Here is a 13,685-nt window from a genome sequence, read left to right as displayed (position 1 = left end):
ATTAGAGCAATTAATATACATTACCTATAACTTCCAAAAATCCGGTATAATCGCTATTCATATCAATTTCGCCATCGTATATAGCATACGCACTTTCAAGGTTTGAGAATTCGGTTGCTTGGTTAACGGACTGTTGATTATCATTGCGTTCTATTAAAATATGCGAGTTTCTCCTTCGCCTTTTTTTTGCTCCCAGGATTTTAGTAGCAGATTCAGTGAGATTTCCGGCTTTGCTAAGTTCAACATGATGACTATGATCTATATCACTGTATATACCTAAAATAAATTGTATATGTAAAAAGAAGTCAAATATGTATATATAAAAATGTGAAATTAAATGAAACTCTTACAAAATAAAAAAAATACTTTTTCGAAGGAAATAAATTAAAACACAATATAACAATTTAATATTGTATTTTATCAGTTTATTTTACACTTCTTCTGTTCCAAAAAGCTATTTAAATACAATAAAATGTAGGATCTAATTAGGGTGTCTTCCATGGTAGAACAAGAAAAGGTAGCAGCAATACCCAGCTGACTGAACTGGGTTGTAGTGTTAGTGTCAAATTCCATACGACATTTTATGTATTTATTTCTATGTTCGATGTATATTAGGGATACATATTTTTGAAGAACAAATTTATTCATCAGAAAAAAAACTACATATATCCCATAAAGACGGCTTTATATCATTGACATGTAACCTCCTCCAGGTCCGAACGACATGCCGCACACTAAAACACCGCTTATAGAGGCGGTACAATATTTGTTAATATGTGTGGTATTTTGTTAAACTTGAAAAGAATAAAGCCCTAATAAACATGTGCTTTTTTTGTTTTCAAAAGCAAATGATTGAAACAGCTACTCTTTTTCAATGAATTACCAGCGACCCGAAACATTTTTGCAAGTATTCTACTTTCTGCGAGTGGAATGATATGGAAACATTCAAATTAAAAATCTAACGAGTTTTCTTTCATGTTTTCCAAAATATTCAATCAAATGTGAAAAATTATTTGTTTTTTAAATTCCAATAATTTATAGACATTTCCTTGTTTTGTTTACATTTACGTTGACACTAAGGTTTACAAACAAAAACAAATTTCTAATTAATTAATTGGATTAATCGAGCAAACAAATTTCAATGTGGTTGTTGTTGAGTTGTATTTGTTGTAGTATTAACTTTACCTTGTATTTGTTCTACCATGGGTGTCTTCGGTTAACTGAAATTTTTAAATTGTTCGTTTTTCAAAATTTTTTAAACCCGGTTAACCGGTTTAAACCTATTTTGTTAAATAGGTACAAAATTGCTCATAATTGTTAAATATTTGATTTAAAATGTGCGGAAAGGGGTAAATTCGTTGTTATATAATTATCTCATAATATCCTCGTTATTTGATATTCAACCTCGAAGTGGGGACAGCAAAATTAAGACAGATTGTGCTATATAAATAGTAAAAGCCCTTACAAATATAAAATTGTGTACCACAAGAATTAAGTCTACATTTTGTTAAGTATGGATTCTTCGTCTTGCATTGCCAACCTCAAATTATCGTGAAATGACTGAATCAAACATGTTATGGATTAAACTTCAAAGAAGGATGGCTTGCGTTGAACGCTAAACAATTTTATTTACTGCATAAAACATGTTATACAGTAGATCGCGTTTATTTCTAAAAATGTTAAGTCATTAATACAAAAAAAAGAAGAAACATATCATTGTTAATGTTTACCGCAGTTTTTCACATTCTCCTTTGAATGTAAAAAGACAAATACCAAGAGTAAGAGGGCTGAACGATAACTATCTGGCCTAACAATGAAAACGCGAATAATTACCATCAAAAACGGTTGTATTGTTTTCTTAAGTACACACAGAGAAAAAATATGATTCATGCCACCATATTTTAAAAGAAAAAAATATATTATAGATATATGGTAACCTCTATCATATTCTAATAATACAATTTTTGAAATATTTTAAAATCGTGTGGTAGCAGCCGAAAACATGTTTTGGTTGCCTCTAATAAGTAGTATTTTTATTGGAATTATACTGCACCTTTGGATTAATTGCCCATTAAAAGATTTTTCAATATACTTTAAATAAAAGTTTTATTTATTTAAGAACAATTTGGATATAATAGAATAAATAAGTATAATATAACATTAACAAACACTATGCAGTTCTCTCTGTTGCCTCTCCCCATACTTATACCGAAGACATGTTTATGTTGGTGAACATTATGAAACAACAACAGATGTTTATGTTATACATACATTCTTTTTCTAGTTATTTCGATCACTTGCATACGATTTCTATTAATTATTAATTACAAAATGAAATAATGCAAAAAATTGGCACGAAACATTCGGAGATTCTTTTTATTTAAGAAGTGAAAGAAAATGAAACACAACTCAGGCAATGATATCTTTTTGTCATTCACAAATAAATTATAGTCAGTCAACAAATACTCTAACTATTTCATTTTTTGTTTAGAATCTGTTATTACTAATTTTACACCAATCTTTTAAATGAAAATTAAAAAAAAATTTACTACTTTTCACTCAACGACAGAACAACTAATGAGAGAATATGTATTTGCCTTTGGCTGTGAACAGCTGTTGTACGTGCATCGGGCAAGGTTCCTAGTTTTTGAAAGATGTTAAGCAAATTGTGGTTGGACTGACCATCAGATAATTATTGAAATGTTACCATATATCAAAATTATGTGATTTGTTGTTGTTTAATATGGTGAACAGAATCAAAATTTAAAATATACTTTATCGCCTTTAAAATAAAAGGAGCGCCACAAAAATTATTTGGTGCCAGGCAAAATAAAATTTTGCCCACCACCAGTTAAAAAAATATTTTTTCTCTGCGTGTAGTCTCCAGCATGATTTATACACTTTTTGTGCTCTCAAACCTATTGGCGAAGCACTTTTTTGCGCCACAAAAATTATTTAGTGCCAGGCAAAATAAAATTTTGACCCCCATCAGTTAAAAGAAAATATTTTTTCTCCGCGTGCTCTCAAACCTATTGGCGAAGCACTTTTTCCACTCCGATTGAGACACCTACAAAGCATGGCTTTTGAACCCTTTTACAGCATATTCAGGCAACAAAAATCATTGGCCACGCCTTTTTTCTTGATGTGCTGGAATCAAATAAAGTCATTGGATCCCCAGTCAGTGCTGTACGGCGGATGACCCATCAATTCAACGTTTTGTCCGGTCAAACAGGCGCTGGTTTGAATCGATGTGTGATAGACCACATTGCCATGATGCAGAATGATTTGCCTTCTCTTGTTCGTTTTTCGAATTTCTCAGGAGACTTCAGGCAAACAAATTATAGTGCACCACTCAGAATTAACAGTCCTATATTTCTCAAGCCATATAGTCGCCACACGGTCAGTTTTTCTAAAGAAACAGGCAACATTTCGCTTCGTAGTGTTTCTTACATGAAAATCTTTTGTTTGAAATGGCTCGCTTTCGAAGACCCAAACTGCCGATTCCTGCTTTGTTTCAGGCTCATAAGCATAGATCCTAGATTCGTTGTCTGCGACGATCTTATAAACGTCGTTTGAAGCCCCGCGATAGATTTGATGCACACTTTCTTTGAACCAATTCACAGAAGCCTTTTTTGAGCGATTGTCCAATTTTGCTGGATCTAACGAGAAAAATAAATTTTTGCGGTCAGATGTTTATTTATAAGAATTGGCCAAGGATGCCTCTATCTCATGGTATTTAACATGGCAATCTCGCATTATCCGTTCATGCAAGGCATATTTTTTCTGGCACAACGACCGATTTTGGGCGACCCTCAGACCTTCGTTTTTTAGCAAGTGCCAATAGGATGGTCCTTTGTCGACATACAAAGATTTAATTTGATCGATAAACTCTTGCGGTGATTATCCACATCGAAACTTGTGAAAAATTCTTGGACGAAAATGTTCACAAGTAAATTCCATTTTTTGCAAAGTGATTTTTTCAAGTCACTGTGGACAACACATACTCTTAACATGGTCGTACGACAAACTCTTCTGGGTAAGTCTATGCTAAAAACTGTCAAACTTTCCAAAATAAATTCTAAATGGCGCTGGCAATACGCGGTGTTGCCTAGGACAAGTAGTTTTCGTGCAGCCCTCGTAATGAAATTGCCATTATGAAATTCCCCAATCAAAAAATGTCAAAGAGAGAGAATGGAGGAAACTGCGATAACCATCAACATCACAAACAGAAACATGATAAATCACAATGACGATCGATAACATTACATTCGATCGTAAACACAATAAAAGCGCTTGGCGGCAACGTCAATAAAAAAAGAAATAACATGACAACATTTAATAAGTGCCGTTCTGGAACACCCCCGTGGAGCGGTCAGCTTCACCATAATCTAAATACAGGACAGCTAACATTGAGACAGTCCGTTGGAGCACTCCTGTGGAGCTTTTCACATCAGCTCGACGAACAACATCATCTGTCCCAGTATGCAGATGAGTGAAAATACCTCGCCGCCATTGATTACGTGGAAGATTTGGATCGCAAGCAAACACAACATCTCCTACTTCTATTGGCTTCGTTCGTTCACACCACTTTACTCGCCTGGTTAATGTTGACAAATATTCAACATCTTCCAGAAACTGTCTCGCAAACTCATAGCAACTCGCCACTACTTCTTCAGGTGGAAGATTTGTTCATCTGGAACGTTGGCTGCAGATGTCTGAGAAATGTTGGCTGCTCCAAGCAAAAAATGATTTGGAGTGAGAGGCTGCTCCTCATGAGGGCTTACGGGCACATGAGTCAATGACCTAGAATTTATTATATTTTCTGATTCAACTATTAAGAGGTGTCCTTAATGGTTTGTCGTAAAACTCTTTTAACACTCTGTACTAACCTCTCCCATACACCGCCTTCCGAAGGGTTTGCTGGGCAATTAAATATCCACTCAATGCCTTTTTCACTTAATTCATGTTGAATCCGATCGTCATCAAATCGTTTTGACTATTCGTTGGCTCCAATAAAATTCGTCCCATTGTCGGATCGGATTTTTACTGGAACACCACGACGATTTATAAAATTTCTAATTGCAATTATACAGGAATCCGTTGACAAATCATGAGCTATTTATAAATGTATATCGCGGATTGTCAGGCATGTAGTTTCGTGATATATTGATTCTTAGGCAATATAATCGGTCGTTTCATACTATATGGAAGAAAGCTGGATGCATCAATTCTTCCATAAACTCTCAATAATCCATTTTCGTCGATATAAGGAATTAAATTTTCCAAGTTATTTTCTTTTGAGACTGGTGAGACTGGAATTATTCTCTTTGAACATCCGCTTCATCAGGATAACGGCAAGTCGGGCCATCATTTGGCCACTCCAGTATAATTTTCAACTATAATACATTTCCAATAGGTGGCATCATCAAAAACTAAAATGAGCTTTTTATTTTCATTGTTAAGGTTATTAACTCCAAAATGTGGCAAGTACCATTTTCTATTTGATATCAGATTGATATTTCCGATGAGGCCTCTCTTATGTATCCCTCGGCTATATGTTCATTTATAACTTCTGAGTAAGCAGAATTCAAATTTGCATCCCTTTTCTTTTCAACTCTTTCAAGTCGCCTAAATGCCATTGTATAACCATCTGGCAACTCCACATTCTCGTTATTCCATAATAATTTGTTCTGAAATCTATTTCCAACTCTTTTTGTCGATTCATGAAGAATTTCTTTTGTCCTCATATCGTCATCAGATTCTATTAGACTGGCTAAAAGGAAATTTCGCTTATTTTGGAATAATTAGTCGAATATAGTTGAAATCAAGTGCAAAAGTCACGAAAATATAGAAATAATAGATTTCGTTAAACACATAAGCGAAAACCAAGGACTGGGAGGGAAGGTACCGTAATCTCATGAAAAAAAGGCTAAACACGGCTTAATTTTTTTGAAACTGGTCACCGAGTCCTAAACGATTTTGAGAAGATATAAAATATGCACTTACATTCCAAAGGATCATAAGGATAAAGCTGCGCATAGCCTTGTAACACGTCATAAGTCATTGGTAGATACATGTCTCCTAGAAGCTCCATTGTACTCTTTTTGTTGGAATACACAGAAAGGCCGGAAACTTGGTGGTATGCTAATTTTCCTGCTTACACATTCAAAACAAACTCCATTTGTACTAGATTATTGGTTACTTGTACTAGATTATGGCTTGGTTTAAAGAATATGCAGACCAATTATCAATATTTAACATCGATAACAGAAATATAATGCTCGACAAAATATCATGGATGAATGCTGGCCAAAGACTATTAATGGAAATCAAAACAAAAGCCTACAACACTTTTTTACAAAATGCGCGCCAAAGTGAGAATCGTATATACAGATACCTCGATCCTAATATCGGGGCCATGTACTGTAATGAACAATTTAATCAAGATCAAATTTCTGTTATCATGAAAGCCAGAGGAGACCTTTACTGGCTAAACTTTATGAAATATCGGACAGTGAATGAGCAAAGGTGCTCATTGTGTAATTTGGGAGAACCAGAAACAATTTGGCATTTCATAGGACGCTGTCCCGTTTTGAATAGTACTCGTACGAAATACTTCAACGAGATTTGCTTATCTCAAAATGAGATCATAAATATATTAAATGGTAGTGAAGATTTTTACTGGTATCGATTGTACAAATACATGAAAGAATCGTTAAAATATAGAAAAATGCTTATTGATGAATTTAATTACTAAAGAAGATGAAGTACTCTACATTATACTCAATTTCCAGCAGACGGTTTAATCAGAAACCATGCTGTAAGCTTCTTTATATGTATTAAAATTCTGTAAAATCTAAAACCTTTTGTAACGTTATAAGAAAATAAAGAACGAATTGAATTGAATACTAGATTATTGGTTACGTAAGTAAGCCGATGGTTTGTTATGTGTTACAAGGCTATGAACAGTGTTAATAGCATGATTTTTTGGAATGTAAGTGCGTAATTTTTCAGGAGATTCATCTACCTTCCCTCCCTGTCCTTGGTTTTGGCTGGCTTATGTGTTTTACGAAATCTATTATTTCTATATTTTGGTGAATTTGCATTTTACTTCAACTATATTCTACTAAGTATTAGAAAATAAACAAAATTTTCTTTTATTTCTGCCATTTTTATAATGAAATATAACCAGTTTTCTCTTTTCTAGGATATCATTTTTCTGTAGCGCTAAATTTTAATAATTTAATATAATATTTTAACACACGGGAACAAAGATTCTGTTCGCAATTTTTAAAATGTATACTACCCAGCAAAATGTTCGATGACAAATCATGAGTTGAATCATGGGTGCAAGTCATCTGGCATGTTATCTTTTTGTCATTTTCACTCACGAATTTTATATGAACGTGACCCCCAAAAGATGACGTTCTTTTTTGGATCCCAAGCATGTCATTTTCACCAATGCTTTGACATACAATTTTAACCAATGCATTGCCATGTCATTTTCATTAATGCTTTGACATTCCAATTTAACCAATGCATTGACATGTCATTTTCACCAATGTTTTGACATGTCATTTTCACCAATGCTTTGGCAAAAAAATTTCATGTCTTGTTTGGAAAATGAAAAATTCTGTATTTAAATATGATTTTCATGACAAACAAAACTCTTTTTTATTCGTTCGTTCCGTCCCACGCCACTCATACCCGCCCACCCGACCGAGGGGCCACCTCCCTATATCGTAGGGAACGCGTACACCCCATAGACCGGACAATGGAGGGTTAGTAGAATGATGGTGTTTAAGTTAGAATTGATTATTTGATTTAAATTGGCCCTATGAATGGCATAGGCATATTCGTTGAAATCTCCTCATTCCCATTTATTACTTTTCAACGAATATTTGAACCATCTATGCAGATATCAACACAATATAAACCAAACATAATAAAAAAAAAGAATCGATCGGACGGTTGAATCGCAAGCAACTTTTACCCGCGCTTTATCGTAAGCCTTTGTACATATCGTTGTACATAATTATTCGAAAAGGTAATATTGTTTACCATAAATAAACACCGGCAATTGAGACAAACTTTTTACTAAAAAACTATCGTGTTTTATTTACTTCTTTCTTTTCATTGTTATTGACGGCCACAAGCACGCATTGGGCGTACTGGGCGTACTGGGAGAGCCTTTGATACACTTGTTCCCCCAAGTCCCTATAGTGCGGACTAAACATTTGGTCGCTTCGGGCCGAATAAACATTTGGGCAATTCGAGCCAGATTGGAATTGGAAGCAATCATCCTACTGAAATACAGTCCACTACCCCCTTGGATCTCACTATTTTATTGGTACGTATAGTGCAAAGTGAGCATTGAAATAAATAAAAACAAGTGTTCGTTTGTTTGTTTGTGGCCAACTCGTTCTACAACGTCATAGATTCCCTCTTTTTTGTCAATCGGTCAAAGTCCAAATCGTGGACTGACATACGGGAATAACAAAATCAAAACAAAAATAATAAATATTTGCTTCTAAATATTTCGCTTTATTTTTTGTTTATTTTCCTCTAAATTGTCGTTTACCCGCGTCTTATTGTTGTTGCAAATAGGTGTAGAAAATATTCCTAATAAAATTCCTAATTTGCATTTACTTCATTTTCGATATCTTAAGCAGTGTAAATATACAAACATATATTCATAAATACACTGCCTACATATTTACACTGCACGGCCTATTCGTGGTTTCTTCTGCTTTGATAAACACACGTTCGTATAGCTACATACGCTACATACTCCAGCATCGTCGCTTTGTCGTACCGTCTAGTCGGTCAGTAAGCGGCTTGCATGCAAATATATACACACACGCATGTACGCATAAATATTGCATTTTTGGGCATTCCTCTTTCTGTCGTGTCCGTTTTTATTGCACAGTCTCCTGCCGGTGTATTATTACACAGTACCCGGTCAGTAAATTAGTACTGTGACACATATTATTATATTTTATGGTAAATATAATAAATCGGTGTCAGTGAACATTTTAATAATATTTTTGGACACTTTGGAATTGCGTGCATCCTACATCCGGTCAATTGGACCTTTTCTTGTGTAGGGCGTTATTTAAAAGTATTTATTGCGATTGGTATATATTTTTGGAATTTCAATATAGTTTGAAATTATTGTTGCATTATTGGACACAAATACGCTACATTCGGTAGTTATTTGTATGCATTTGATATTGCACGAACCCTACAGTTGCTCAATTGGATTTGTTCTATTGTAGAGAGTTTTTTACTCAAATTTTGTGATTTTTTGGAATTTTGATATGGTTTGAATTTCGTGTTGGTTTTTTGAACACAAATACACTACAGTCGGTGGTTATTTGTAAATATTTGATATTGCATACACCCTACAATCTGTCAATTGGACATTTTCTTGTGTAGGGCGTTTTTAGCCATACTTTTTGAGAAATTTTGTTGGAATTTTGATATAGTTTGTATTTCCAGTTGCAATTTTAGAAACAAATACGCTACATTGGGTAGTTATTTGTATGATTTTGGTGGATGCTTAACTGTACTATATATTTTTTGTGCAATTTATATCGGCTTTTTTGTTAATTATCCTATTCATATTTTTGTAAATTAGATGGTAATTTACAAAATTTGACATTTAACTATTGGTTTTAATTTCTTATTGCAAATTTGTTGCTCATAGACAATTGCTAATTATAATTAAGAATTTTTGGTTGCTTTTCTTGTGCAAAATTTAGTGCATTTTTTGGATTTTGAATATTGTTTTAAATTTCAGATTGCAATTTTTAATTAGCACGCTATAATTGGTAGCTTAAAAATTTCTCTTTTTGTTGAAAATAATATATTTTAGTGTACATTTTACCGATTTAAATAAAGTTTAAAATTTTCTTTCTGAAAGTTTCGCTACAATAGATAGCTTGAACATTTCTGGGTTTGTGAAAAATAATATATTTTATTTTCATTCTTCTTTGTGGCTTTATATTTTTTGTACTTTGTGTCATTCGCCATTTTGTTGGTTTGTTTTTCCTAGTTTTCACTAATATGGCTTTCACTCCTCCACATTTAGTAATTCGTGCTTCTAAGTCTATCGTGGCATTCGCTGAACACTTCAGTTCACTAAGGGAAGACGAATTTGACTTTTATGGTCTAGAAGTTTATTGTGAGGAAATTGAGAAATTGTGGAAGAACTTTCAGGAACTTTTCAAAAATGTCTCTCTCGTAAAGAAAAACCGGAAAATCTTCATTCCATTTATGAGGAGTCGCATGAGAAATATATACGTTGTTCTTCAAAGATAAATAGTTTGTTGTCAAGATTTAGTAGTTCTGCTCAAATGTCCCCGAACACATTGTGTAGTTCGGAAGATTACTTAACAAAACATCCAGGCGATATTTTTTCGAAAAAACAGTCCTGTGACGTAAATGTTAAAAACGTGAGTTTGTCGTCCCATCATTCTCGTGATGTGGGAACACAGGCATCTAGATCTACAATATTTAGTATTGGGAATCCTATAGTAGGCACAAACTTTGTTGCTGATCCCACAAATTTTGATGACTTTCATAATCTTGCGTTACCTCTTTGGATATTGAGGTTTTTGATGGAAATTTTCTTAATTGGGCCACTTTTAGAGACTTGTTTAGTGCGGTTTATGTAAATAACTCCCAGATGACAGATATTGAACGCTTGTGTCATCTTGTGAGTAAAACTAGTGGTGAGGCTCGAGAAATCGTCTCGAAGTTTCCTCTTACTCATCGGATTTAGTAGTTCTGCTCAAATGTCCCCGAACACATTGTGTAGTTCGGAAGATTACTTAACAAAACATCCAGGCGATATTTTTTCGAAAAAACAGTCCTGTGACGTAAATGTTAAAAACGTGAGTTTGTCGTCCCATCATTCTCGTGATGTGGGAACACAGGCATCTAGATCTACAATATTTAGTATTGGGAATCCTATAGTAGGCACAAACTTTGTTGCTGATCCCACAAATTTTGATGACTTTCATAATCTTGCGTTACCTCTTTGGATATTGAGGTTTTTGATGGAAATTTTCTTAATTGGGCCACTTTTAGAGACTTGTTTAGTGCGGTTTATGTAAATAACTCCCAGATGACAGATATTGAACGCTTGTGTCATCTTGTGAGTAAAACTAGTGGTGAGGCTCGAGAAATCGTCTCGAAGTTTCCTCTTACTCATCGGAGTTTCGACCTTGCGTGGAATGCATTGAATTCCACCTACGATAATCCACGATTGCTGATACACAGCCAATTAAAATCATTATTTTCGCTTCCTGTTTTGGATCAGGAAACCAGTTCGGGACTAAAGTCAATACAACGTGGGATCACTTGTTGTATTTCTGCAATGGCAATTTATGATGTACCAACGGATAATTGGGATCCGATTGTGGTCTTCATTTGTTTACAAAAATTGCCTAAGATCACACACGCTTTATGGGAGCAAAGTGTGACAAATAAGTCTCGTCTTTCAACTTGGAAAGAATTAGATGCATTCTTGACAGAGAGAATTCGAACTCTTCTGTGTTTGCATGAAATGAGAAGTGTTGGCACTTTGTATAATTCGACTTGTAAAGTGTCTCCTAAATCTTGTACTTCTCCTCACTCTTCTCCCAGTCCCAAAATATTCTCGACACCTCTTCCATCGTCGCCCAAGACTTGTTGCGTTCTTTGTGCAGAGCAACAACACAAATTAAATGTTTGCCAGCGGTTCATAAATTATACGCCGTTGGAAAGATATAAATTGGTCAAAAGGCATCGTTTGTGTGTGAATTGCCCTCAGAAGCTCGTGTCCCTTCTGAAGGCAATTCACACAAAAATTGTAAAAGTCGTTCTTGTCGCAAGTGCAATCAGAGGCATAACACTCTATTGCACAGAGATCGCTCCATTGTGTCCGAGTCAAATTGTGACTCCCAGAAGTTCGAAGTTGTCTGCTTCAGCTTCCACTTTTCGGCCTGGAACTTTATATAGTAGCAGTAATTCTTCGTCTACATCGGCATCGGTCGGTAATGTAGTTCGAAAATCATTCCACGTTACGCAGGAAAGAAAAGTTCTATTGGGAACAGCGCTGGTGAATATCGTTCATCAGGGAGCTTCTTTTCCTGCTAGGGCGCTGATCGACCCGGCTTCTGAGTCGTCTTTAATTTCGGAAAGACTTCAGAAGGATCTGGGACTCCAGGTCCACTCCAATAAGTCGTCCATACCTGAAGTAAATAATACTGTCGCAGCTACATGTCGTAAAAGTTGTACATTGAAACTTCGTAGTCGTGGTGACAGGTCGTCTATTTATGAAACTTCGGCGTTAGTTGTAGATTCGATATCGGGAAATCTTCCCACATTTTCGGTCACTTCGGATCTTAAGACGGATATGTCGAATATAGTTTTGGCAGATCCTCAATTCGATAAATCTCGACCAGTAGATATTTTGATAGGAGCAGACTTGTACCCGAAAATAATTAAAAGTCATACATTGCGACTTCCGGCGGGCTCGCTGCTTGCTCAAAATACATCATTTGGATGGATTGTTACGGGTCCGGTCACATAAATTGTCGTTTTCGTAAATCGTACGGAAAAACAGTTGTAAAGCGGCCCCAAACAAACATAACAAACGTTAGCTCACGTTGCACTATCGTTCGCAGGGTCCCTAATGGCCCTTTCGTTAGCCAGATCTATAGTGATCTGCACAACAGCTGGGTCCCTAATGGCCCAATCGCTTATGACCATATTTACCGCGGGGTCCCTAATGGCCCGGGGTCTCTAATGGCCCATCGTTTAGTTTGTAAGCTTATCGCATGGTCCCTAATGGCCATATTTACCGCGGGGTCCCTAATGGCCCGGGTCCCTAATGGCCCATCGTTTAGTATGTAAGATTGTTTTTGAAAAAATGAAAGAAAAAAACAAACAAAAAATTGGAAAAAATGTAAAAGGTTATGCTCACGCCTGCACTATACCAATACTGAATACTTACATATATATATTGCACTTATATCGATTTTGTTAAAACATTTGGATGTTTCAAGGGAGGCGGCAAATGTTTAAGTTAGAATTGATTATTTGATTTAAATTGGCCCTATGAATTGCATTGGCATATTCGTTGAAATCTCCTCATTCCCATTTATTACATCCCTGTAATAGTATGAGAGATTTCAACGAATATTCACTTGACAACCGCCCTTTTGAAGCATCTATGCAGATGTCAACACAATATAAACCAAACATAATAAACAAAATAAAAAGAATCGATCGACCGCTTGAATCGCAAGCAACTTTTACCCGCGCTTTATCGTAAACCTTTGTACATATCGTTGTACATAATTATTCGAAAAGGTTATATTGTTTACCATAAATAAACACCGGCAATTGAGCCAAACTTTTTACTAAAAAACTATCGTGTTTTATTTACTTCTTTCTTTTCATTGTTATTGACGGCCACAAGTACGCATTGGGTGTACTGGCTCTATTGGGAGAGCCTTTGATACACTTGTTCCCCCAAGTCCCTATAGTGCGGACTAAACATTTGGTCGCTTCGGGCCGAATAAACAGATGGGATGACCGGCTACACATTAAATCAGCCGGCAGACAGTAATAGTAAACATGTATATATACACTAAAACTAAATTTAATAAAGTTAGATGAAGAAGTACTAAATC

The 13,685-nt window shown here is 35.2% G+C and overlaps 1 protein-coding gene across 2 annotated transcripts in view; it reads right to left on the bottom strand.

The window, feature by feature from the left end:
• Positions 1–13,685, bottom strand: part of Ptp69D (Protein tyrosine phosphatase 69D) — a 384,912-nt gene that overhangs the window by 205,866 nt on the left and 165,361 nt on the right. For both annotated transcript variants that reach the window (XR_012412347.1, XM_073981639.1), the window contains exon 4: positions 25–276. Coding sequence is in view for 1 of the 2 variants with exons in the window: in XM_073981639.1 (XP_073837740.1) it covers positions 25–276 (252 nt within the window). In the remaining variant the exon portion in view is untranslated. The remainder of the gene's footprint in view (positions 1–24; positions 277–13,685) is intronic.

This window comes from Musca autumnalis, unplaced genomic scaffold (assembly GCF_047663935.1).
Source record: "Musca autumnalis isolate F117 unplaced genomic scaffold, ASM4766393v1 scaffold_4, whole genome shotgun sequence".
NCBI lineage: Eukaryota > Metazoa > Arthropoda > Insecta > Diptera > Muscidae > Musca > Musca autumnalis.
This window is presented reverse-complemented; position numbering and strand designations above follow the sequence as displayed.